The sequence below is a fragment of the Melanostigma gelatinosum genome (assembly GCF_949748355.1).
Source record: "Melanostigma gelatinosum genome assembly, chromosome: 10".
Classification (NCBI taxonomy): domain Eukaryota; kingdom Metazoa; phylum Chordata; class Actinopteri; order Perciformes; family Zoarcidae; genus Melanostigma; species Melanostigma gelatinosum.
The window spans coordinates 20,307,538-20,332,235 of NC_136643.1; the positions used below are offsets into that span (position 1 = coordinate 20,307,538).

At 41.9% G+C, this 24,698-nt stretch overlaps 2 protein-coding genes across 2 annotated transcripts in view; one reads left to right on the forward strand and one right to left on the reverse strand.

Annotated features, from left to right (window-relative positions):
* The first annotated feature begins 793 nt into the window (after positions 1 to 793).
* On the forward strand, positions 794 to 8,070 carry chpfa (chondroitin polymerizing factor a). Its single transcript, XM_079277310.1, has 4 exons — positions 794 to 1,195; positions 2,303 to 2,867; positions 4,507 to 4,689; positions 4,802 to 8,070. Exons 1-4 carry the CDS (start codon positions 912 to 914, stop codon positions 6,062 to 6,064), a joined length of 2,295 nt encoding a protein of 764 aa, XP_079133436.1. The 5' UTR covers positions 794 to 911; the 3' UTR covers positions 6,065 to 8,070.
* A 4,419-nt stretch (positions 8,071 to 12,489) lies between these two features.
* The window catches only part of asic4a (acid-sensing (proton-gated) ion channel family member 4a), a gene marked incomplete at its 3' end in the record, with an annotated part of 65,735 nt that continues 53,526 nt past the window's right edge, over positions 12,490 to 24,698 (reverse strand). Inside the window, exons 2-10 of the mRNA XM_079276358.1 lie at positions 21,792 to 21,936; positions 21,325 to 21,452; positions 21,054 to 21,207; positions 17,813 to 17,866; positions 15,610 to 15,763; positions 14,122 to 14,213; positions 13,872 to 13,951; positions 13,223 to 13,339; positions 12,490 to 12,615 (exon numbers count right to left, since the gene is read on the reverse strand). Of these exons, the coding sequence (XP_079132484.1) occupies positions 12,490 to 12,615; positions 13,223 to 13,339; positions 13,872 to 13,951; positions 14,122 to 14,213; positions 15,610 to 15,763; positions 17,813 to 17,866; positions 21,054 to 21,207; positions 21,325 to 21,452; positions 21,792 to 21,936 (1,050 nt within the window). The remainder of the gene's footprint in view (positions 12,616 to 13,222; positions 13,340 to 13,871; positions 13,952 to 14,121; positions 14,214 to 15,609; positions 15,764 to 17,812; positions 17,867 to 21,053; positions 21,208 to 21,324; positions 21,453 to 21,791; positions 21,937 to 24,698) is intronic.

Below are 24,698 nucleotides of genomic sequence, written 5' to 3' on the forward strand. Positions count from 1 at the left end.
ACTGTACACACAGATTGGATGTTTACCTTATGAGTGCAACAAAAGATGATAAGTCATTCAAGAATATATAAAACCAGTTATCATCATTGCTCTTTTTATATGAGATTAGATACTGCAAGAAAGATCTTGAAGTGCAATAAAAGTGCTAAAATCGTTGGAGTTTGAAGTTTTTAAGAGCATGAAAATAATCCTTGTCGGTGTAAAGTGTTCGGTGTCCAACACTAAGAGAGGATTGATGGAAGTGGGAGGTTATTGGTATGAGTCTGCTGATGAAGGTTTTAATTCAGACAGGCTTGAAGGTGCATGTCAGTCCCATGATGGCGGAAGTATTCACAACTTTAAGACAGTCATTTGTCAGTGACAAATTCGATGGTTTTTAACACTTCTATGGTTTAGTTATGGTATTTGCAATATGTTAACATTTGCAAAGGTTAAAAACTGTGCGTAATTTCAGTTTCCGGTAAATTAACAAATAAAAAACCGCACAAACATGATAAATACATGACATTTTTACAGCCCTGTAAATGTAAATATGAATGGATGTCATCATCGGCGTGGAAACAGACGGAGGGACTTCCAGTTCACATTTCCTCGCCTCCAGTCAGTGGGTCGTGTTCGTTATCCTTCCGCCCTGCGCGGCTCTGGATTAATCCACCCAGTCTGGAACTAGACCCGCCTCTGATGCTCGCGTCTGGCCGGGGAGGAGCCAGGCAGCAGCGACACGACTGACACGTACGAATCCTGCGTAAGATTTAAGGAGGAAGTTACACATTTCCCTTAAGTTGAACGCCGATACGGTTGCTTCGACTCAGACTTGATGTAGTTGACCTGTCCCGGGACCCAGAGGCCTGTTTGGACGCGTTTTGGAAGCGACGCGCGGACTGTCGGGACAGAGGAGCCGAAGCAACAAGATGAGATTCTCAACGTTTGTTTCTGTCCTGCGCTCGGTCGGCCCGGTGGTAATCGGTATTTCTTTAGGGTTCACGTTGAGTTTACTGAGTGTAAACTGGACGGAAGAAGCGTGTTACCTAGACGGTAAGGAGGATGTGACTGTGGGTCACGACGCGCAGCTCAAAGGAGCCCGAAAGCCCAACTCTATCTCGACTATCAACGATGTAGAGTCCGAAGAGGATTTTGAGCCAAGAATAGTCCCGTATAAACAAGTCCAACAGAGTCCCCCAAAGAAAGTGTTCAGGTAAGCTTTGGATGGACTTTAACTTAAACTGGTGAACACAGTAACCAGGCTTCTAATATATGGCGTACGCTTGTTTTGAAACACATTATTAGAGGTTAACGTTTGCAGCACAGCAGGCCATATTCATCCTCAAGAGATGACAAAACCAATCATTTTGTTCACATATTAATCGGTGTCCCTGGTTGTCATATTGTACACTGACAACATGATGAGTTAGACTAATCATGCAAAACCATCTGTATAATTCTGCAGTTTTTTTTTATCCTTCTCCCTGATGTCACCGGTCTCCATGAAATTGGCACAGAGAGTCTGCTGGATTAAGTTCACAGCCCCACCTCATCTGTGGGTTTCTAACTGCCAACATTCCCTGCCACAGAGCTGACGGTGTCTACATTTTGGGGCCATGCCTCCCTGCTGAATGAGTTCTCCTTTACATTTTCTTTGTAAACAGGCAGACATTTCCCAGATTTTCTGGATAGAGACCCTTGTTTGAGAATGTTAGCCCTCTCCCCCCAAAGTGGTTGCATTGCATTGCAATTCTGAGAAAAGAGACTTTCCCCCTGTGGAGCAGTTCTGCTGAGGATATTTTAAGCATTTCAGCACACAGGTTTTCATGGGCAACCAGGGCCACGCAGGGGATTGTAATATAGAAGGTAGAGGTATTTATTAATGCAGATTGCTCAATTAATTGGTCAATCGTTTAGTTTATGTGTGTCAAAAAGTGGCGAAAAAATGCTCATCACAAGTACCCAAGGCCAGGCCGGTACTTTCCAGCCAACTGTCAGTAACCGCAGTGATTAATCACATTTCAAGTCCGTGCATGTCCGATAGTTTTTCTCGTTCGTCTGTATGTGCCGATATTTAAAAACACTCAAGATTTCCTGGAAATTTGGTGGACAAACACCACCGATTTATTTCGGATCCAAAATGTTTTTGTTTTTTTTAACTACTTTTTTCAGTCGTTATTATTCCAGTTATAGTAAAAAAATTGTCAAGATGACGCATTTTGGTGTGATCGTAAGATGAAGAATTGTTCAGCGTTGGTGTGTTTTTAATTCAAATACATATTTAGCATTTATTCAGTCGATTGTTTGGTGTCTTTTTCAGGGCTAAATACATAAGCACAGAGCTGGGGATGCGAGAGCGTCTGTTCGTCGGGGTCCTGACATCCAGAAGCACCATAAACACTCTGGGCGTAGCTGTCAATCGCACCATCAGCCACCACCTGGACGCTGTGATATTCTTCACCGGCATGCGCAACCGCAAAGTCCCTCACGGCATGTTTGTCGTCTCTCACGGAGACGAGAGGCTGGTCTGGAACATGTTTCAGAATATCAAATACATCTTTGACCATTACATCAATGAATACGACTGGTTTTACTTTGTCCAAGATGACGCCTACACGGAAGCGGACAGGATCAAAGCCCTGGTGGATCACCTGAGTATGGATCGAGAGCTTTACATGGGCAGTCCTGAGGAGTTCATAGGTGGAGAGATGGAAGGGAAGTACTGCTACGGAGGGTTCGGATACATCCTGTCTCGTACCTTGCTCCTCCGACTCCAGCCCTACCTGGAAAACTGTCGGAACGACATCCTGAGCGCGAGGCCCGACGAGTGGCTCGGAAGATGCATCATTGACTACACGAACACAAACTGCGTCAGTGAAAATCAGGTAGGTTGAGTCTAATCTTCTCCGGGCACACAATCACACTGCATTCATTCAACGCCATCTCTCTGTTCAATAATACATGTATTTGTTTTTTAAATCCATAAAACAGCCTCGTGTTCTTAATGTTTGATGTTCAAAGGGAGCAGAACGAGGCAGCTCGTAGTTAAAATGAAGGACGAGCGACGGAGGGAAAAGAGGCTCGGGCTGTCACTTTAGTCGTGAGATGGGCCACAGCAGGGGTTCTCCTTCCCCAAAGAAACACAAAACTGTCACGGCAGAAATCCTGCTTGGCCTCTGGGACGGCACTTAAGAGTGACAGACGGCTATATAAAAGTCCAATTACCATTCTAGCACAGAGGCGGTATTTATATTACAGAGTAGATTGCTAATACCCTTTAGCCTTCGCGCCACAGCTCCAGCTGCAACGTGGAATAGGTAAACAGGCGAGCAGAGCGCCGCTCGGTTCAGTCTTTGCTTAGGTTCAATGGTGTGAAAATCCCCTGTGGGTCAACATGCTCCGCTCCTGTAATGTCATTAGCATTTAAGGTCAAACAAGCTCTGTGGAGACCTGATCCGTCCCGGTGCCCTTTCAGGCGATTGTATGTTGCATGCAGCACAGTCTGCTGCATGCATGCTGAAGTGTGTGTGGTCTTAGTCAACGGTTTCAAATATATTGTTCGAAGGTCATCAACGTAAGAGTGTCCTTTTACAATATACATGCGGCCAGTGTTGTTGTAGTTGAGTTATTCCACTGCCTTTACCTTCCGTTTTCTCCCCCTTTGGCCACGACGCGGTGCTGGAAACCATCTTGTTACGCAGTTGAGTGAGTTGCATGGCTAACTAAAGGGCCCTGAGCCAGAGGAGCTCCAGCACAGACACCTACATCAGGGGGGGGGGGAGTTAAAAGGGTGAAGAGAACAGCTTGAACACAGAGCCAGACATCAATTTTTCCGTTAAGCGCGCACATCGATGGCAATTGGGCACGGATAACGCTTCACTAAGTGTCCCACTACAGGCTGCTGGCGAACATTTACAACAGGGTGGCCTCGCTGCTCAGTTAAGCTGTGTCTCCGTTCTTTGTTCTTTTAATAGCTTGATCAGATTGGATTCACTTTTTTTTTTAATCACTCAAGCTCCTTAGGTGACTACTCTGTTTTCGGCTTAAGTGACTGTGTCTTTAAGTGGGATTCTGGTCATTTGCTGTTGAGTTTCAACCTTAAATTCTTAACTGTTGCCTTTTAACCTGATGCCACAGAGATTATATTTTACTGTGAATAAGAAAAGTGGCAAAATTAAGATGGGATAAAGCATCTGTTAAACCTCATGTTCCCAAAACAAAAGTAATCCCTGAAAGGATCAAAACTCTTTGACGATAGAAAGTTTTTGTACAACAATAGTATTCCAATTCTTACAAAATGATCTCTGTCTTCCCTTCCCTATGCAATTCTGGTTGAAAGTTAAACATTCTGTTTGCAGTGGAGTTTAGCTCAAGACGCTGTCTAGATAGCTTGTGATGTTTGTTTGAATGTAAGTAGCACAGCGTAACAACTGTACTCGGGGGGGGGGGGGGAAACATGAAGCAATGATTCTGTCATTCAGGATTTAAGATGCCTCATGAAAAGACGTCTCTGTTTCCTCTCAGGGACTTCAGTACAACCATTATGAGTTGGGAAAAAACTCTGATCCGAGTAAAGAACAAAGTGAACAGCTGAAGAAAGCGCTGACTGTCCACCCAGTGTCTGACCCCGAACAGATGTACAAGCTGCACAGGTACTTCACTGAGATTGAACTCCAGAAGACTTACGATGAGATTGCTAAACTGCAGGTAAGCTGCTTTTCAAGTGTCACAAATCACCTGTGGTTCAGTCAAAAATAAAAACCGGGCTTCTCACTGCTTCCAACCGCCTAGATCTGACCGATTTCTTGTGTTTCCACAGGCAGAAATAAAAAACGTGAGCGTGGTGGCGTTTGACGGCAACCGAAGCGCCCAATGGCCGGTTGGGATCAATCCTCCTTTTGAACCCAAATCTCGGTTTGAAGTTCTGAAGTGGGAATACTTTACAGAAGAGGAGATTTATTCATGCGTCGATGGCTCTCCAAAGTGTGAACTGCAGGGCATTGACCGCATGGACGTGGCGGACGTCATTGAGGTGGCCATGGTAGAGCTGAACAAGAAGTACAAGCCTGTCCTCCACCTGAAGAAGCAGCAGCTGATTAACGGGTACCGGCGCTTCGACCCCGTCAGGGGCATGGAGTACACCTTGGATCTTCAGCTGGAGGTTGTGAACCAAAAAGGTCACAGCCGGTCAATCACCAAGCGAGTTCACCTGGTGCGACCCCTGAGTCGGATTGAGATCATCCCCATGCCGTATGTCACCGAAGCGACTAGGATTCACATCATTATACCTCTGACTCTGCAGGACCGAAGCAATGTTGACCATTTCCTCAAAGTCTTTGCCTCGAATGCCTTTGAGACCAGTGAAAATGCCATCTTGACGTTCTTGTTTATTTATGACCCAGTGGAGGCACAGCAGGTCAACCAGAATGATATATTTGCCGGTGTGAAGGCTCAGATAAACACGTACGAACGCAAATACCCAACGGTAAAGATCCCGTGGATAAGTGTCAAGACGGAGGCGCCGTCTCAGATCAAATTCATGGACATCATCTCGAAGAAGCACCCGGTCGACTCGCTGTTCTTCTTGGCCAACGTCAACTCGAATGTCAATTCGGAATTTCTGAACCGCTGCCGCATGAATTCCATAAACAACTGGCAGGTGTTCTTCCCCATTCACTTCCAGGACTTCAACCCTGACGTGGCCTATCCCAACCAGCAGCATCCCGCCACAGTCGACCTGATCACGGACGCGGGCCATTTCGACCGCAGGTCATTTGAAGAAGCGTGTTTTTACAACTCTGACTACATGACGACGCGCACGCGAATGGTGGCAGACGTCCAAGAGAACGAGGAGATCCTAGAGACCCTGGACATCTTCGACATGTTCTTAAAGTATTCGGGCCTGCACGTCTTCAGGGCGGTGGAGCCGGCGTTGCACCAGCAGTACAGCTACCAAGCCTGCAACCCGCGGCTAAGTGAAGACATCTACCACAGATGTGTGCAGAGCAACCTGGAAGGTCTGGGCTCTCGCTCCCAGCTCGCCATGCTGCTGTTTGAGCAAGAACAAGGAAACAGCACCTGAGAACACCGGAGAGCTCCTGCTCGTCTTCAAATGGCGGTTAAAAGCTGTGTGTTTCTTGTACTAGAGTTTGGGACGACTCGTGTCTGGGGGAAGTCTCGCAGTATCTCAGTGTGACTCAGAGATCGTCTGGGTTGTTCAGAGTTTTTAGCTCGTTTGGAAAAAATGAATGCAGTACATTCCCAATCAAACCTCTCCTTAAATGTTTACAATACTTCTTGGTACAGATGAGTTGCTTGAACCAAATGTTTTCGCTACTCTTGACGATTCTGAAAGCGACGTTAAGTCGTTTCTGACTACTTGGTGGCAGAAACTCCGAGCAGCAGAGGCCGGACTTAGTGCTGGCTTATCCAGTTCTGTTTTAAGGTGTCAACTACACATCCAGCAGACACACGGCTGCATAGAATCAGAGGTACGAGCAGCAACGCTTTCACATGTCTAGGATTAATGTTAATATCAAAGATATTGTTAAATGAATGTATAGCTCTTGTGGGTATACATTAGTATGTTGCACCAAAGGTTGTGTGCTTTTGATATTTACTAATTTCAGTTTTTACACAAGCACATCTTTACTGTATGTGCCTTGACACTGACTTGTCATATGCTGACTGTTTTTAAATTATCTTTATGTTCCACAGTTTTGCAGTTCACCCCACCAGCTGATGCACATTTTTCACGAGAACTTTAAAGATGAATAATAGTTCTGAACAGGTGGGAGGTGTCGGCTTTCACTGTGGATAAAGTAATGTTCCATAGCTGGGAGAAGTGAATGGGTAGTCGGTCAACCTACAACTTTATTTAAAGGTGTCTCAGAAACATCAAGATCCCGACCATCATATTGCTGAAGGTTTTGTAAGTTATTGAATGGTGGGCTCAGCTTTAGAAATGGTGGCTGAACCCAGTCGCAGTGCAGTCCAATGGGAGGCCTTTTTCTACTTTACTGAGTGGTGGTGGTGGTGCGGTAGCTGTACTGGACACAAGAAAGATGCTAGTATGTTTATAATGTGCAATATTACAGAAAACACAACCGTCTTGATGTCTGATGGAGGGCAAAGACATTTGCTGTAAGCAGAGCAGTGTGTTTACCACAATACTGTTCCCGACATTACATAAAGTTAGACTGCTTTCCGTTCGATGTTAAGTAAATGCACTGTAATTGACAAGACCTGTTAATGTATTTTACTGACACTAGACACTTTTCATCATCACATTTACTTTGAAGGCATTACATTTTTATTTAACTTTAATTGAATGCAAACTTACTTATTGGAAGTGGTGATCCTCGACACCGTTTGCTGTATTTTCTGCCATGTGAACAAAGACCACGGAGGTCATTTTTAAAAAATATATAACTCATCTCTTTCTCGACGAGAGCAGAAGACTATACGACACTAATACTGTGCGCAAATTGGAAACTGAGTCTTCCAAAAACCACTGTGAAAGATGGGAGGGCTTAGATTACAATATGAAGTTATTGTGGTTGATCTGTGTCGTGTCTGCCTTCTGTGGACGTGAGCAGCTAAAAACAAAAAATGAAGCGAGCGTGGCACATTCATCACCCCGTGTTGTTCAAACAGCCACCGTCGACGGGCGAAGTCTCTTAAGTATTTTCTTCATAACTTTTTCATCTGTCATTTCTCTGAATTATGCAGATTCTGAATACTTCCGCACTAACGGAGGCTTTCATGGCATTCTCTGTGTATCAATATTTTATAGATTCTATTTTTAAGCCTTTTGTAGCTTAATGTACACAAGCAATTGATACTTTATATTTGGTGACACAAACATATACCGGTACTGTATCCTATTTTGTGCTTTGAATATCATGTCATTTGACCATGAAGACAATTTAATAATATGCTTTCGTTACACTCCCTTTCAATCAAGTAAATCATTTAAAAACAAAAAAAAAGCAGACAAATACATCGATTTCCATCGATGTTTGGATCGGTTTACATTGTTTTATGCGTATGGGTACGAGTATAACTAGAGCAATACGTTTGAATTGGTACTCATCACATTTAATTGTGTGCTGTAATTTCTAATAAACTGTGAATTATTGTAATTTTTAAATAAAGAGTATTTAAATATACACATTTCCTCTTTTTGTTGTCTTTATTTTATTTTTTTGGGGGGAAAATAGTATTCATAAGTGCAGTTTGTCCTTTAGGTGTCAGCAAAAGAGCGCGTTTACTGTCGACAGCACAGGTCCTCCACCAGGACTGCCGGTCGCTGAGGTGAGCAGCGTTGCTGAACAACATTTAGAGATTTCTGACACAAACACGATTGCTTTTCTCATTCATGTTCACAGCGTGTGCTCGGTAGCAGTGCACATTCTTGCCCATGTCAGACACGAGGTATTCCTGATGTCTGGGTTGGGTAAAAACAGGGGGAAATTCTGCAACCTTAATAACAGCTTTAGTTATTTCAAGGGTCCGTATGCACGACCCCGAAGCATGCTGTAAAACCGCGTAACTACAGAGCAGCTGGGAGTTAATTGTAAGTCATTATTTTGTACTTTGTTTTACGTTCGATCCCAGGACTTTCTCCTCCCACATGGGGACGCGGTGGTTTCAAGTCCCCTAGAAACAAGAAGTTTTCCATTTTCACAACAATTCGGGTTCATGGAGGGTATTTTAAGAAGCAGAATTACAGAAATTGCTTGACATTAAGAAGAATGATCAAGAAAACGCATCACTTATCCGAACTAGACAATTCCATTGTCTCATATCTCCCCCCCCCCCCCCACCAAAAACAAACCCACTACTGAAATGCCTTCAATCTTTTTGTAACCTTGTATTTCTTTTCATAACAATGGTTAAAGTGAGTGGTAAAATTGAAATACATGTTGAGTGTGTGAAGAATAAATACACAATGTGAAATTGAATTGGGCTTTGGACTTAGGAGGCACTGGTTTTACCAATCTAAACTTTAATAGTTATCGTATTTACCATATTTAACATTTATAAAATGTGTTTTAACAGAGGAAATAATCACAAGATCACACATCTGTACAAAATGTAAGCGTTCCTCGTTCCTGCAGTGATGGTATATTTCCTTGTCTGTCAGATGTGTGATGGAATTCCTTCTTAGGAAAGGTTTTCCCAAGAAGGAATTCCTGACAGCTGCTTGTGTCACCCTGCACTCATATTCTTTCTCTACTCAGATGACCTCTCAGACCTCAGCCAAAAAACAAACGGCTGAAAAAGGAGGACAGATCTTCAAAAATGAACATTGGTGGCTGGTTGGATTAAATTGTTTTTTTTGTTTTTTTTTTTTACAGATAATGCAATAAGCACAAATGGCACTACATGTGACTGGATGTCATGGAGCTATAAAAAGATAGACCCATAGAGATGTGCAAGAAGGGAGCTAAGAGTAGAGGCTTGAGGAATCCCAGGAATGTGAGCTACATGTCAGCAGCAAGGTTGTCCCATCTGCTACAGTACAGACTCGCTCAGTCCCGTAACACCTCACGCGGACGGCATGCTGATGTAAAATCAGCCATTTGTAATTGATTTATCTGTGTTTTTCAATGCTTTTGTGATCCAAATGAATCGGGTTGTGTTTTAAAGTGCGCAGCGTCTCGAGGATCGAAAGCCTTTCCACATCGACTCCAGGCTCGACCATTCAAACACAACTCTACAGTGATAAGCAGCCCAGTATGCATCTCAACACACCAGCCCCAGTGTGACTTGTCTCAGGATAGCTACAATTATTGATGACAGAGGAGAAGATTGTTATGCATAGCCTGTACAGGATGCCATCAGAGACCGTGATTGGGAACCTTTTGAAAATGTCAAAGTGACACATGATTATGAATATTAAACAGCCATGTATAGCCCATGATTACTTGACAGGAGGGGAGTTGACAGATGGAGGACTGTGGAATCTCATTGTGGGTTAAAGTGATGAATGGCGACATTGCGGCAACAGAATGCACCGATCAAATTAACAGAAACGTTATGTTGTCATTTGTAAACATGATATCCTCAAATGTGAAGTATTTCATACATTCCCCAGACATATGTTAGGAATTACGTGCAGATGGGATTGTCAAAGGCCTATCAAAATTTAGGGGGCGTTAAGCTGGCTTGATTTTGTGCCGTTTAGGGTTGGGCTTTAAAATTTAGTCCAACAAAATTAGTTGACAATTAGCAACAAAAAAGGATGTTTTGAAGCCCAAACTGCTGCATGATAGCAAATAGGTTGCTGCTATGCTATGCTATGTAGTTCAAATGTCTTGTACCCTAGCATTGCCAAATACATTAGTTGATGATGGGGCAACATCAGACGTATTTGTGGTTGAGAGTTAATTAATAAAGACCACATTTGTGGCATTGCATCATTTCTGAATGCACATTCCTGAATGCTTCTTCAGTGAAGACAAATAAGAAAGGACAATATAGTGTGCCTGCACTGTAAGTAGTATTAGATTGAAGCCCGTTGATAAAAGAAAGAGGGAGAGAAAAGAAGGAAATCAATTGTGAGGCCGAGTTAACTCTTTCTACTGACACAAAGAAAGGTGTCACAAGTTATGCCAAATTGTCTAGAGTACCTAGTTTGTCACTCTAGTCCTAGAAAGTCAGTACCAGCCTGCAGTTATTTAGACCATCTAAAGTCGTCAGCAACCGTGCCCTATAAATGTGCAAGAAAATGAACACTCTAACTACTTCCTCTGTTGTCTGTCCCACTTATGTGACATTATATGGTTGGGACCGTTGTTGCCTTCTTAACAGTGTGAATCTCAATTTATAGAGTGACACAAGAAGAAGCTCACAAATTCTTAAAAGACCAGATTATGGGAAGTCAGGGTCACAGGTTCTTAAAGGTCCTGCAGTGCAGAAGGGAAAATGAGCGAGCCGACTTTCCGTGATAACGACAAACATGATTATGAGTGAATCAATGTGAAAGTCTCCATTTTTTATATTGCATTCCCACTTTGCTAACTTGTGCTCTTAAAATATATTGTGTCTTTGTCCCGTCCATTGAGGATTAAGTTACCCACTGAGAATATTTCAGCTCCGCGGTCCTAACTCTACATTTATTAGATTACAACCTTACTACTGCAATAAAACTCTATGCCTTTTTTTTGCTAACTATGTCGATTTTCAAACATTACTTTTATTTCCGCCAGAGTCCCATCAGCCTTATGTGCTCAGTCATGTGTGCAAAATGTTAAAGTGCACATGCAAACAAACACACACACACACACACACACATTGATGCCGGGTCTACACTGTAAATTGCTGCTACACTTTTACAGAGGGCCCACAAGCTGAAGGAGATGACTCGGCAAAAAAATAAAATTCTGTTTCTTATTGCTTATGTCAGCTCAAAGTTATGATGCTGACCAGAGTGGAGAGTGGATGGTGGGCAGAAATGAATTGAATAAGAAGAAACATCTAAGTACAGCCATGTCATAACTGAAGACATCATCCACTCCTCATCCAGGATCCGTGCGTCGTCTTGGTAAAAGCAGGACACAAAAAAAAGAAAAGATGGAGATAATAGTCACGATGCATACAGTCCGCTTTTGTTACCTGGACAAATGTATTGATATTTGGCAGTCTAACATATCTGCAGATTGTAAGTGTAAGTATTTGCTACAATCGTGACCGCTATTGTCATACAAAAGTCTTCCCTAAAATGTATAAATAACTCAAATGAATATTTCACAAGTTATATATTAACCGAATATAAACGACAACCATTGAAACAGAATTTTAGAACTTTCTCATTTTAAAGTTGGACTTTATGTACAGGTACAATGCTACTCTCTAACACTTTTAACCACAAACCAGACAAAGTGTATCATGTGGAGAGATGCCGCTAGATCTAAAGCCAATGTCTACAGTTCAGCCTAAATAATTCCCTTCATATTTTGGATGGATGTTACACGAGTAAGATTTGCTTTCTGTAAGTATGCTCACCTTGTATACAATATAGAACACATAGATAATAGTACCTCTTTAAATAATTACATCATTTAGAAAGTGTAATGGCTTTATATGGTACAGTGTGTTTTCCGTGACGTATAGGAGGAACAGGTGGAGGGATGAATGGAGAGATACAGACAGAAAGAAATCAGAGACGCTAGAATAAATAAATCATTAGGAGTATAAACATGGTCAAGGTGAAATACAGTCCTCTTGTCCCCTTGTAGTGATCATGTACCAAAAATTGGCCCTGATGCACAAAGTTGAGAGGTGCTCCCATCCAGAGAAAACAAAAACGCGGTGTCCAATTTGTGCCTACATACGTACAAGTGCTTTGTTAGCAGCACGAGTTTGGTGTTTGACTTTGGCTGTAGCTTTTCACTGGTGACAGCAAAGGAGCGACGGAAATGCCAAAGGGTCCGTTATTGATCTGAACACGGGCGGTTTTTCATCTTTTGGCGTCACCAGGACTGGAAACGACGTTTGGCTCTAGCAGGCGAAGTCCTCAAATACCCCGTGGTGGTGATGGGGGTGTGGGATAGGGTGGTGGTGGTTGGGGAGGATCGTGTTGGCGTACGCCCCCTCTGGGTGACTCCGTGTCATGTCATTCGGCTCCTGCTGAAGGCACGGCAACTTTTAGAATGTCGCACGGGATTAAGACACAGTTGTGGTTGAATGTAAGTCTATTGTCTGCTGAGACCCTCGGCTCATTTAAATCAAGATTGAAGACTTTTCTGTTTGCTGCTGCCTTTAACTGAACCACATTCAATTAATATATGAATCAATTTCCTGCATTTCTGCATTTTACTACTGCATTTTATTTCTTACACTTACACTTATTTCTTACACTGTAAAAAAAATGTTTTAATGCAATGAATGTTCTTAATTGTTTTAAAATCTCCTTTTCTTTTGCCTTGTGTTTTGATGCTTTTAATGGTTTTATGTGAAGCACTTTGAATTACCTTGTTGTTGAAATGTGCGATACAAATAAACTTGCCTTGCCTATAACAAATCCAAGCTCCAGGGGAGGATGTGCTTTGCACTGTGATTAAGACGAATTGGGAACAATACATTCTTCATTATGTTAGAAGTGAAAAAAATATGAATTTGTTTCTCCCTGAATTATTCCCTTGTAGTTTCCTAATGCAGTTATAGTGCTGCAGGGCACGTTGGGAACTCGGCGCGACAACAGATATTTGTTAGTGTGCAGTACGTGCTGTACCTTTGCTTTTATTTCCTCCAGACCCACTGTTGCAACAGTGCTGGTCTGCTGCTTGTTCTTGTTCTTCTTCTCCTCTTTCTTCGGCCTCAGCAGCCGCTGTAGCCGGTGCTTGATCATCTGGTTCCACCCATAGCACAGCAGCAGGGAGGGTGGAAGAGCAGAGATGAGCGAGGGAGACAAAAGACAAAGCAGAGTTCGGAGTTTGTTCACTGCGACGTCTGCATTACAGTCCCTCCCTCGGATTTTGCTTTATTCATATATGTTTGGTAGTCAGCAGGTAGCTAGTAAGCGTAGAGGGGATATATCAGCGGAGACAGCTGTTGTTAGTGGCATGTCTTCAGCACAGACCAGAGCAGATACTGCTGCAGTTTCTCCAGCCTGGAAATACAATAAAACTCCTTATATGCATAATTAGTGATACGATTTACACTGCCAGTCCCGAGATTGTCTGATGACTCACACAAATAAAATCAAAATAATTTGTCATTATATGGAAAAATAAACAACAAATGCTCGAATGTGTTTTCAATAGTTACAATAGTCTGTAACATATTTCTTGCTGGGGACAATAGCCACACATTTTGGTTAATTACGTCACAGCTGGTTCTGGTCTCACGTTGTGATTGGCTGATGTTTGTGGGCACCATACCTCATAGATATAATCCAGTATTTCTAAGACTGTCAGGATGCTGGCTCCAATGAATAAGCCCATCTGTCCACCAATGTCACCTGAAAAGAAAGAGCACTTAAGGAGAAGCACATTGGACACAATGCCAAAGCAGTTTCTGTTTGCTACTAATGTTGATGAAAAGTAAGTGCAGCCACAACACCATTCACTCTGCACCTGCAAGTCTATCTAAATATTCAGGAAAGACAGGAAGAAGTGACGGAGATCTTACCTAATAAACCTGCAACATCGTAGGCTTTCTTTTGCTCAATCGTTTCATAGTTGAGAGCTTCAAAGAAGATATCTAAGACCAGGAAGTTGTCTCTGGAAAAACAAGTGGAGGGTGGATGTCAAACACAGTGAAATACACTCGCACTGTTTTTTTTTTTATAATTCACAACAAATCTAATATCATTTGAAAAAAATACCATTCATCTTTATGCTCACTGTAAATTGTCATGATGGGACTGTCAGGCCTACAGGGCTTCACGCAGATCTAACCAGTGACTGTGAGATAATGAGGTGTTGCAGGGTTTAACTGAGATGAGGAGAACGAGCACCGACAGCGTGCTCAGTCACTGCCACGTCTCTGATCTCTCTGGATTTACAAAGTCTGGTAATAAGTGTTGTGAGGCATCATGAGATCTTTGGTTCGGGCATGTTTACCTTTTACCACATCCCTGCCTATTAGACGCTGAGAGGAAAGACAGTGTAAACACATTTTAAATTCATTAAATTGATTATAATCTCAATATTAATAAATGTTCCATAAAACATGTAGAACAGGATTCAAAATGTTATCCCTGTCAATGGTCAATGGATATTCCTCCTATATTCTTTCCATATATATATCTCCTCGTTTTTTTTTCTCCTTTGATTTTTTTTTCTGCTTCATACCCACCCTATTTAAATATTGTTTGTAATGTGTTTCACGATGACCCTGATGAAAGCCAAAACAGGTTGGTCCTACAATAAAGTTGTTCTTTACACTACAAGTGTTGCAGGAGTTTTGACCTCTTCCGATTTAATCCCTTCTCCATGCACCGTGGAAGTAGGTGACGATTTCCCAGTAACACCCACTCTACAGCTACAGAATGGCAATCATTACTAGCTACGCATCTATCTTTTCTGCAATTTTTGGTGTCAAAAAGTGTATGTTTTACCGATAAGGATAATTTATTGTTTATCTAATTTCACAAAGACTTTTTTTTACCCCAAAAGTAGTGCTGTAGGAAAATACAGGAAGTCACCCGACACATCATCATTATTCTTTGAGGATCATGTAACACACATTTTGACTTTCTGGCAGGGCAAGACACATCATATACGGCCATTCAGACCACACTAAATAATCATCTGGATACTTAATGTCGTGGCTATTCAATTTCATGGCAATCTGACTATTCTTTAGTTTGACAGACCTTCAGACAGACTGACAGACCAGGATGAACCAGTACAACATCTCAGAATCCTATAATTCACAAGAATTAATATATTCAATTTCCAGTTGAATAGATTTTCTAATTTCAAGAAGATCAACTATTCACCTAAAGACAAAATAAAAAGGTATGCTTGTATGAAAATATAATTGATTTTTGTTTGTATTTATGGCTGTGTATTTGTTATCACTGACTGGAGGTCTTAGTTTATGGCCCTTTTTATTGAGCACCACATCACTGCCCATACGTGAGTTTAGTCATGGTGAACATTCCCGTCGTACCTGATGTACTCCTCTGACTTGTCGTATTTCCTGGAGAGATAGCGGGCAGAGCCCTTGCTGGGGATTTTGACCATGGAGAGCTCTTTACCATAGCGGGTGAGATTACAGGGCGTCTCGCATGGACAGGTATCCCCACTGTTCTTCTGTAGCTGTGCTGCAACACAATTGAAACAGTGGTTTAACAGGTATAGACTGGGTCAGTTTCAGGGATGATTTGATGGCACTCACTCTACCAGAGAATCATACAAGATACTACACAGAAGGAAGAGGCAAACTCAATCTGCAACAAAGGAAAAAGTGTGAAGGAAGGGAGTGTGTCCTTTGAGAATAGTAGGGGTTGTTTTTACTACTTGGGTGCAGCAGAACACGCTGTAAACACAACACTTATATAGTTTCATTAGCATTCATTTGAAGCTGTGTTTCTCACTACCTGCTGTTTTAGCTCTGTTTTGATCTCCACCAACACCTGAGAAAAATACATGTCTCTTTAGATGCTAAATGCTCCAATATGCAGCTGTAAACAAGGCTGATTTAATTGTGTTGAGAGTGAAACCAGTAAGAACAAAACAATTAGCTAAAAGATGCTAAAATGCTCCAAAAATACTGAGGGGAACTTGAGAGTCAGGTGATAATTATCTGTTAATATACTTTATTCTATAATCATATAAATGACTGGTAAGCAGATGTCCATTAAAACTGTACACTATACAAACTTCAATTACAGTTTCAGTTTAACCACAATCTATGCACGTTGTATATTAGACTGCAGGTAACCATATAAACATCATTTATGGGACATGTTTCCTTTAGTAAGTGGCCATGGTAAGTACTATTTGATCTGATGTAGTATAATAAAAGTAATTACCACCTGATTAAGATGATTAGGTCTTTTCTCTTTGTGGCTTTTTCAGTACGGTAATAAGAGTTTTCGAGGGCTTCAATGTATTTCTATTGGGAAGGAGCAGTCGGCATCATTAAATCATATTACTTTAGTGCTCAGAAAATCACTAGTTAGTGTTTCTCCCAGTTGCATGGGCAATTTGGAGGATGAACAAATTCATTACAGCCGTTGAATGAAGAATTAACAGTTTGCAAAAATCATTAAGCGGATAAAATGTGCAACGAAAAGTCAGGTCGAGTCATAGTCTTCTCCAGCAGTGGTTTCACCGCTATATAAGAAACAGGCCACATGATATTAACAAACCAATATTGTATTGTTATATTAACAAAATGATGTGTTTGTCTAATGGCGTTATTCAATAAACAACTGTGGCAACAGTGTTTACAGTAATTCAGTCACTGCATTTGTTCGAAGAATAAATTATAACGTATAGTAAGTCCCACTAAGGGCTCTGCAAAACACACCTCGACTTAAAACCCAATTAACTTGCAGGCATGAATTGTTCACACATTGACAAATACATTTTCACAACCCTAACTCTGAAACAATGCCGTGCACACAGGAGAGTAAATAGCCTTTCACAATCTCTCTTTTCACATTCTAAATGCATTCGGCCGAAACAAAAATGGAGAGAAGGAGCTCTGAAAAAAGTGATTAAAAATTGATGATGTATTTTATAACTCTAACAAAGTGTATGCAGGAGCACGGTGGCATATATTCTTTGTCTGTATGGGAACAAAACATCTTTACAATATAAATATATAAATTATATTCTAATTCACTACCTCTCATGGAGGGTGAATGTAATCTTTGATTCAGGAATATGACCCACATGATTATGGCCCACTCTTCGATATACCTAAGATTTCATTCAACCACATTTTAAATCGGGTTTGAATACAGCAAAGAGAGACGTAATTACATTTTCTGGCTTCTTTGGCTGAGAAATGACAATTGTACAACCGTGACGCCTGTGAAACCGAGGCACATTTGTTCATTCAAGATGTCTGGAGGAGAGGTCGGAGTCAAAGCGAGAGGGTGGGGGGTGCAGATAGGCAGGAACTGAGAGTCGGTTTAATATTAACAGTTCAACAATGGATGCAGCACACCCATCAAGCGCTAAAGTGACTAAATCACAATGAGGAAAAGTCATTTCAAAATATTAAGTCTACCTCCAGGTATTTGTGTTACAGCAAAAAAAGAAAAAAGAATCCTTATCATGTTTACCGAGTGTGTTTCCATTTCCCTTTGGGGGGGGATCTATTGTAATGAGAAAAGCAATGAAGGAAGATTGTTTCTTACCGAGTGCTTTATCAACACAGTTGATTTTACTGGGAGGGCAGATATCTGCAGTTCCTGGAGAGGAGAACAGAAAAATGAGTCTGATCAATCTGAAACAAAATGATCAGTGACCTGTGTCTGCTGCAATGAGGAGCCGTGGCTGCGAGCGACACTCCGCAGCTTGTTAGTCATCTTCAAATGAGGCCGGGCACACAGAGAGGGGACTTCCATCCACAGAGGCTGTCCTTGATTGCACTGAGAAATGGAGCATGCTGGCTTCACACATTACGCATATTTAGAAAGTCTTTAAAAAACAATCAATGAGTCATTTCCTCGCAGACAAACATATTGCCCAGGCCATTAATGACAGGTGTTCATTGGCGGCACGATTAATTGGCAGATGTGTGTTCGTCTGTCTGTAAAATGTTCATGGGGTTCATAATGTCTTGTGGAAGTCTCCTTCCCAATCACTAATCAATGTTAATTAATACACAGTGAAATAATGTCTGATGACACTTCTGAACAAAGTGAGACTTATTCTGTTGATGATTTTACACAGGGGGGAACCATCATTAAACCATATTGATTGGAGAAAAAACGTATTTTAATCATCTTGTGTATTTCATTTTTTCGAGCTTTTGTGCGCGGAAGTAAAAGCCGTGCAGTGTCACTGCATGCTGTCCACACACTAAGAACAAGAACAATTTAAAAGCCTTTTTTGGTGGTCATCCAAATATAGAAATAGGACGAAATACTGAAATATTAATCTTGCGCCAAAGAATCAAGGAAAACACAGTTTTGCTTCTACACCTCACAGTTCAGGAGTCCTGCGCACAATATAAAATGCTTTATAAATAGCCATCTAAAATCACTTGTTCGGACACATTTTAAGAATCTGTTTTTTGTTTTGTGATATCCTGCAAACAATCACAGACTCATAAATATTTCACCAAAAACACAAGCGCACAACATGAAGACAACCTAAGCAGCAATGTAATTCGGTGTCTTGAAAGGACAAGAAACATGAACGCACAAACCATAAAAAGACAACTAAACTCGTTCAGAATATGTGAAAACTAGAACCAACAGACTGTAAACAAATGTGGGATTGTGTAAACACATGCCAATCGCAATTTGCTGGCATTTTAATCAGACTGTAAACAGTGGCTGAACTGCGTATGTGAGAAAAATAAATAAATATGTAGCGGCAAACTGCTGCTGGAGAAAAACAATTGATACTGTAAATAGTGTCAGGCACAGAGCTCCTGCGTTACATACAGTACTGTGTTGTCACATCGATGTCATAAAAGGATTTTCAATTCACAAGCATACTCCCATGGCGAGCTTTTGACTCAATCGCTCTCTAGAACCTCTTGAAGGAGTTCCAGCAAACTTAATATGCAACAATAAATCTGATTCACGATCGATAAGTGCAGTGAACTAATGCAAGCTTCCCGCCACCTGACGGAAGCGCTCTTCTAAATCCGGAATGGGCAAATGGCCTGGAAACCCTGTATACCCTGAGCATAAGATGCGTTTGCAGGCATGCGTACAGTGAACGCAGTAAGATGTTTCCATGCAGTTACCAGGTTGATAGGGAAGTCAACAGCCATCTTAGCTGTAGTTTTTCCCAAATCACGAGCTCATAGCTTATTGCAACCCGATCACGATCTCGTAGTAAGGTACTGACACCCTGCAAAGCACACAAACTGATTAGAAACGTGTCCGCTTCACAGCCTGTCCAGATCAAATGATTAGCTGGGATTTCTCTCCACCGATCAGACCACCACTTTGGTGCGACCGCTACAGCCTGCGAATGGACGTTTGAAATGTGTGCCTGATATGTAAATGTGTAACCGAAGACTGGTGAGCCTCCCTTTGACAAAACTCCATTATGGAACAGCTAAGTTACAGCAGTATGGGGTCAAATCAGGATTAAATCCTGTGTCTACCTCAAATGTCTCACACTGTGTTGTTTACTCACATCAATACACTTCCTCAAATTTTACGTCGTGCTTCCTTCACACATTGTGAGTTTCCTGCCTCAGCTTAAAAATGTGACCACCTCAAAACATGCCCAATTGTCAGACCCATCAGCTCTTTGACTTCATGCAGCCTGGCCATGATGACGCACTGAGTAAGTCCAAACATCTTATGATGTGTTTGTTGGACTGACCTCTGCAACAAATCCCAGAGCTGAGATGTGTGTCATGTCTTCAGTGTGCTGTATCTGTGTCTGTTTGATTGCCATTCTGCTCTGCTCATATTATTACATGTCCATAGCTGATTCACCATAATTCAGCAGTAGATTTATCTCTGATATGTTTGGTTGTTCACTGCTTGATTTAGAGGTGCCCTGTAGTATATAAAAGAAATCTGATATTGTCACAGGTCTTGCTTTTTTGTTGTTTTTATTGATCAAACACGACAATAGTTGCTACACACGGCCCCATAAATGTGTGTTTTTTCTTCATCTTAAAATCTTGAAAATTAAAACTCTCAGCATGAATCAAAATGTTCTCCGTGCACATCTTGTTAATCAGTTGACATTTTAAATTGATTGTGCGTTCGAGGCAATCTCTCCTTGTGTAAGTCAATGTTAAATTAATCTTTTAAAGGCAAGAGCTGTTTGCAAACCGTCTTCCAGTGGAAACTCAACACGAGACTAACCAGGACTGATACAAATAATCAATCGAAAATAATGAATGAGCACCACAGCTGAGATGTACAAGCAAATGGATCAAAAAGTCATTGAGACTTGTCGTCTGAAGAGTCCAGAGAGCTACCAGCACTGCTGAAGGGCATTCCACTCCAGATATCAAGCATCAAGGTCAGGCATGTGGCAGCCCAAATTATGTCGGCGCTGGAATTATTCAAGTGAGCAACAAAATAATTACTTGTTTTGCACAGAATGTGTCATCTGCAAACAGGGCAATGCTTTTTTTCCCATCACGCCAGACCAAACTATTTTTTAAACGCTAACTCTTCTGGAGGATTTTAAACTTTTGATTTTCCCAATGTGAGTTGTGTTCCTTTAATTATTCTTGTCATGTCATGACACGTAACATTGTACAATTTCGTGTTGGTGTGTTTCTACAACCACACATTCATTATATTCTTAGTTTAGGTATCAGTTTATTCATTCTCAGGTCCTGCCTGACTGTAATCCGACAGCATGGATTACTAATGTGTGTGCATTTGTTATTTAGTCAATCAACCTGCTGGGCTCTGTGTAAATGCGAGGTATAGGGCTTGATCTTACCGGGCATGTGCACCATCCTGCAGCTGCACACTCGCAGGACCTCGTTGGTCTCGCAGAGCAAGCGACACGCACTGATGCTGTATGTGTCGTATCCTGGGAACTTCTCTTTGCTGGTGGAGCGGCAGTTCCCCCAGGGCTGGGGCAGATAGGTCAGCTAAGTACACAGAGATTTATTAGACCTCAGTCTTGAACCACCAGGCGCGAACAGTTGCATGAAGAAGAGTAATCTGGTGGGGGAGCAGGACGGTGGGCTGTGATGAAGAAGACCTACCCTCTGCTCCTGACATGAAACAAAGGTCTGGAAGCCCGGAGAGACGCCGAAGCCCAGCTGGTGGATGTAGGGAGGCTCGTCCTGACTGTGGATCTGAACTCGGATGCCGGCCTCCAGTGATGTCTCGTCTTCAGGATGAAACAGAGCACAAGCACGGAGCATTGCAGAGGGAGAGTGCAAGGGATTTACAGATGGCTGCCTCCTATGACAACTAACTGCAAACCATATTTCAGTCATGTTTGAAAAACATGGCAGTCGGGATTATTATTATGTGACAACTACAATGCAAACACAAATCTGAGGTATTGTGTTCAGATATTTCCTCTTACAAATCACATTTTCCAGGTGGCAGGAATGCAATCAAAAAATGCCACGCGTGAGCCGGAGAAATGGTTGCTAGAAATGGTGGTTATCTCATGCTGTAGCATATGATGGGATTACATTGGACAAATAGTTTTGAGGCTTACTTGTCTCTCTCCAGATGGGCAGATACTCATCCTGCTGGATGTCCAACATGATCTCCAGCCCATTTCCCATTCCACCCTGCTTGCTTTTCCTGGATGTCGTCTTGTTGCCATTAAAGGTATAGCATTTCCCATATCTGGTGTAAACCTGGAAGAGAATAGATTCCTATCAGGAACATCACCATAAACATGACAAAGTCCACACGCCGGCTGTGACAACATCATACTTGCGGTGCCTTGCAATGAAGGCAGAGATATGGACGAAAAAAATAGATAAACAAGCTGAGTGTCTGCTTGGGCACGTTACTGAATATTACCCACAAACCTCTGGATGCAGTCTGCTGGCTGGCTCAGTCCCTCATGGACTATGATAAGCTGTATTTAAATTAATTCCCAACACCCACCACATAAACCCTGCACAATACTGCGCAACAGTACTACGACCCCACTGAAATATCAAATGGCATAATAGATTCTTTAATCTTCCTTCAAGAGAGAACTAAAGACAATAAGAGAGAGACATCATGTCACCATCTATCAGAGGAGCTGTCTCTGTGGGGGACACATCATCTCTTTGTTTATGCGTCTCATCTAAACCGCTGCACTGCAGAGAATGTGGATCAGATGATTTATCTCGTACCACTCACAAGTTTAAAGGGACAATCTGTGATCTACATGGAAACAAAAAGGGACTGTATATCCACTACCAATATCAAAAACACAGGATCGGAACAACATCTAAGTTGCCATGTTTTAAGAGCAATTTTAATAATCATTTTAATTTAGATTTAATGCATAATATGTAATAAATAGAAATATGTTAAATACTAAATGCTTATTATTCAATTCCCCCTTCGATAAACCCTTCCCCCAATCAGTGATGATGCAATCATGCAACAGTAAGACAATGTCATGGATGTAGGTTAGTGCGTATTTAAAGACCCATTCACAATGCCCTTGTTTTAAAACGAGTTAGCTCGAAACATAAAAAAGCTAGCATTAGCTCATTTAGCTAGCTAGCTACAGCTGAGAAAAACTGCTAGCCCGCAACATTGACGATTGCCGGCTAGAAATGAGCTTGGCAGGTTGAGCAACAGTGATGAAGGAAGGCGGGGCTTGGCAAGCGGTCATTTCAGGTGTTCTGTGAAAACGCAAAAATAACAAATACAAAGAAAACAACTTTGCCAAAAGGTTTTTGCTGGCTTTAAGAAAACATTGCTTCTGAGAATGCCTCACATGCCCGCAACTATCATGGCTGAACATCGTTCTCCTCCATACACATTTATAATACATCATAATACATCTTTTCACAGAGAAAGTAACCTATTGGATTTGATTTGTTCAAACATCAAATAAAAAAAGGACAGCGATGAAAGTCCTGAAGCCGAAGAAATCACATGGCAGAGGTCCACCGACAAATTGCTGGAGAAATGACAGTGAGATAACAATCGAGCTGAGTAGATGGCAGACGTATCATTAAAGGGACACTGCGACCGTCCCAGCAGTCTCCAAAACATCGACATCTATGTTCTGACTTTGATATCAGCTTGATCCACCTAATGAGTGCTGTGATGTCTAAATAAGGGATGCTGGTGGAACAACAGACACTCTCATTTACAGACCACAGGGTGTATTCAAATCCGAGGTGGTTGAACAACAAATCAAAGTCACGGTTGCGAGGTTCGGTCCAGTAATTTCCTGGAACAGTGGGCAATTTAACAATATCCACAACAGTGATTAGAGCAATAAATGAGTAGGCTACCAGTTCCAAAAGCTCGGGCTTGTTTAGAAGGAGAGCTGCATTTACACAATAATAGACCTCGAGGCTTTTGATCTGAGTGTTTGTGTGCATGCATGTTTGTATTGAGAGAGTTTCTGAATGCATCAAAGTAAGTCGTACAGTTAAGGAGTCAGAGAAATGGCTGACACAATTACAGATCTCTGTTTGGCCTCTGATGTGGTACAAAGGGGGTCTCCATGGTGAAAAGTTGTTCAGTTAGTTCTGCATTCCTTTGTAAATAGAATCCTTTTCGGCTGGTGTGATCAGAAAATGGGAGGTAGCCAAGTGGGGGAGGGGGCCAGGAAGAAGTATTCAAGTGTGACATTTGACTGACATGTGCTATTAGGTTGAAATGGTTTAATCTCTTATTTGGCTGGTGCGGAGCAGTTGAGGAGGTAAGCTGCACTTATCGTTGATCCTCCCCGCCGTTCATTGACACACTTAAGCCTCCGCATGCAGACTTTATCTGATGGAGCAGGCAACAGAGGCAAAGGAGGATTTCACTTTAGAAAAGCTCCAAACACCCCGACCAAGTGCCTGGGTTTCCGCTCTGAAACTTTGGGCTCTGAAGGACGCCGGTGTGTTTACAAACGATGTCCCCGGAGAGTTTTCCCATCATCTCACCCAGGATGTGGTTGTTGGCAGAGAGCTTCCAATGGTTTGTTTCTCTGCCTCTGAACCCCCCCCCCCCCCCCCCTTCTCTGTCTGCATCTGCAACGTGATTGATGGATGCATTTTTCTCTTGTTACATCTCGCACCAAATTTAGCAAAGGTACCAACAGGGCTGACTTGGGCAATTCCCAAGTGGGGACTTGGCACTGCTGTTGACAAGCTGAAACAGAGCAGCAGCTTGGCAGCTACAAACCAAATAAAAAGAGGTTTTGTACTCCTCCGAGTGGCTCAGTTGTTTACAAGAGCTAATTATTGCAGCATTGTTCACTTTGTTGTCATTCAGAGGTCTAACACTATATCGCTCCATTCAACAGACTTTTAGATGGTCATGGGAAATAGATCCAAACATGTGTTTCAGTTCTGTATTACTCTGTAAAGTGATGCCGGAACACAAACTTATTACACTTCATATTATATGTTGTGACCCCATGTTGTTGTGTTATTTATGTACTGATTTT

Coding starts and splice junctions, on each gene's coding strand:
- chpfa (XM_079277310.1), top strand. CDS start 912: ATGAGATTCTCAACGTTTGTTTCTGTCCTGCGCTCGGTCGGCCCGGTG. Junction 1,196..2,302: donor CCCCCAAAGAAAGTGTTCAG/GTAAGCTTTGGA, acceptor TGTCTTTTTCAG/GGCTAAATACATAAGCACAG. Junction 4,690..4,801: donor ATGAGATTGCTAAACTGCAG/GTAAGCTGCTTT, acceptor GTGTTTCCACAG/GCAGAAATAAAAAACGTGAG.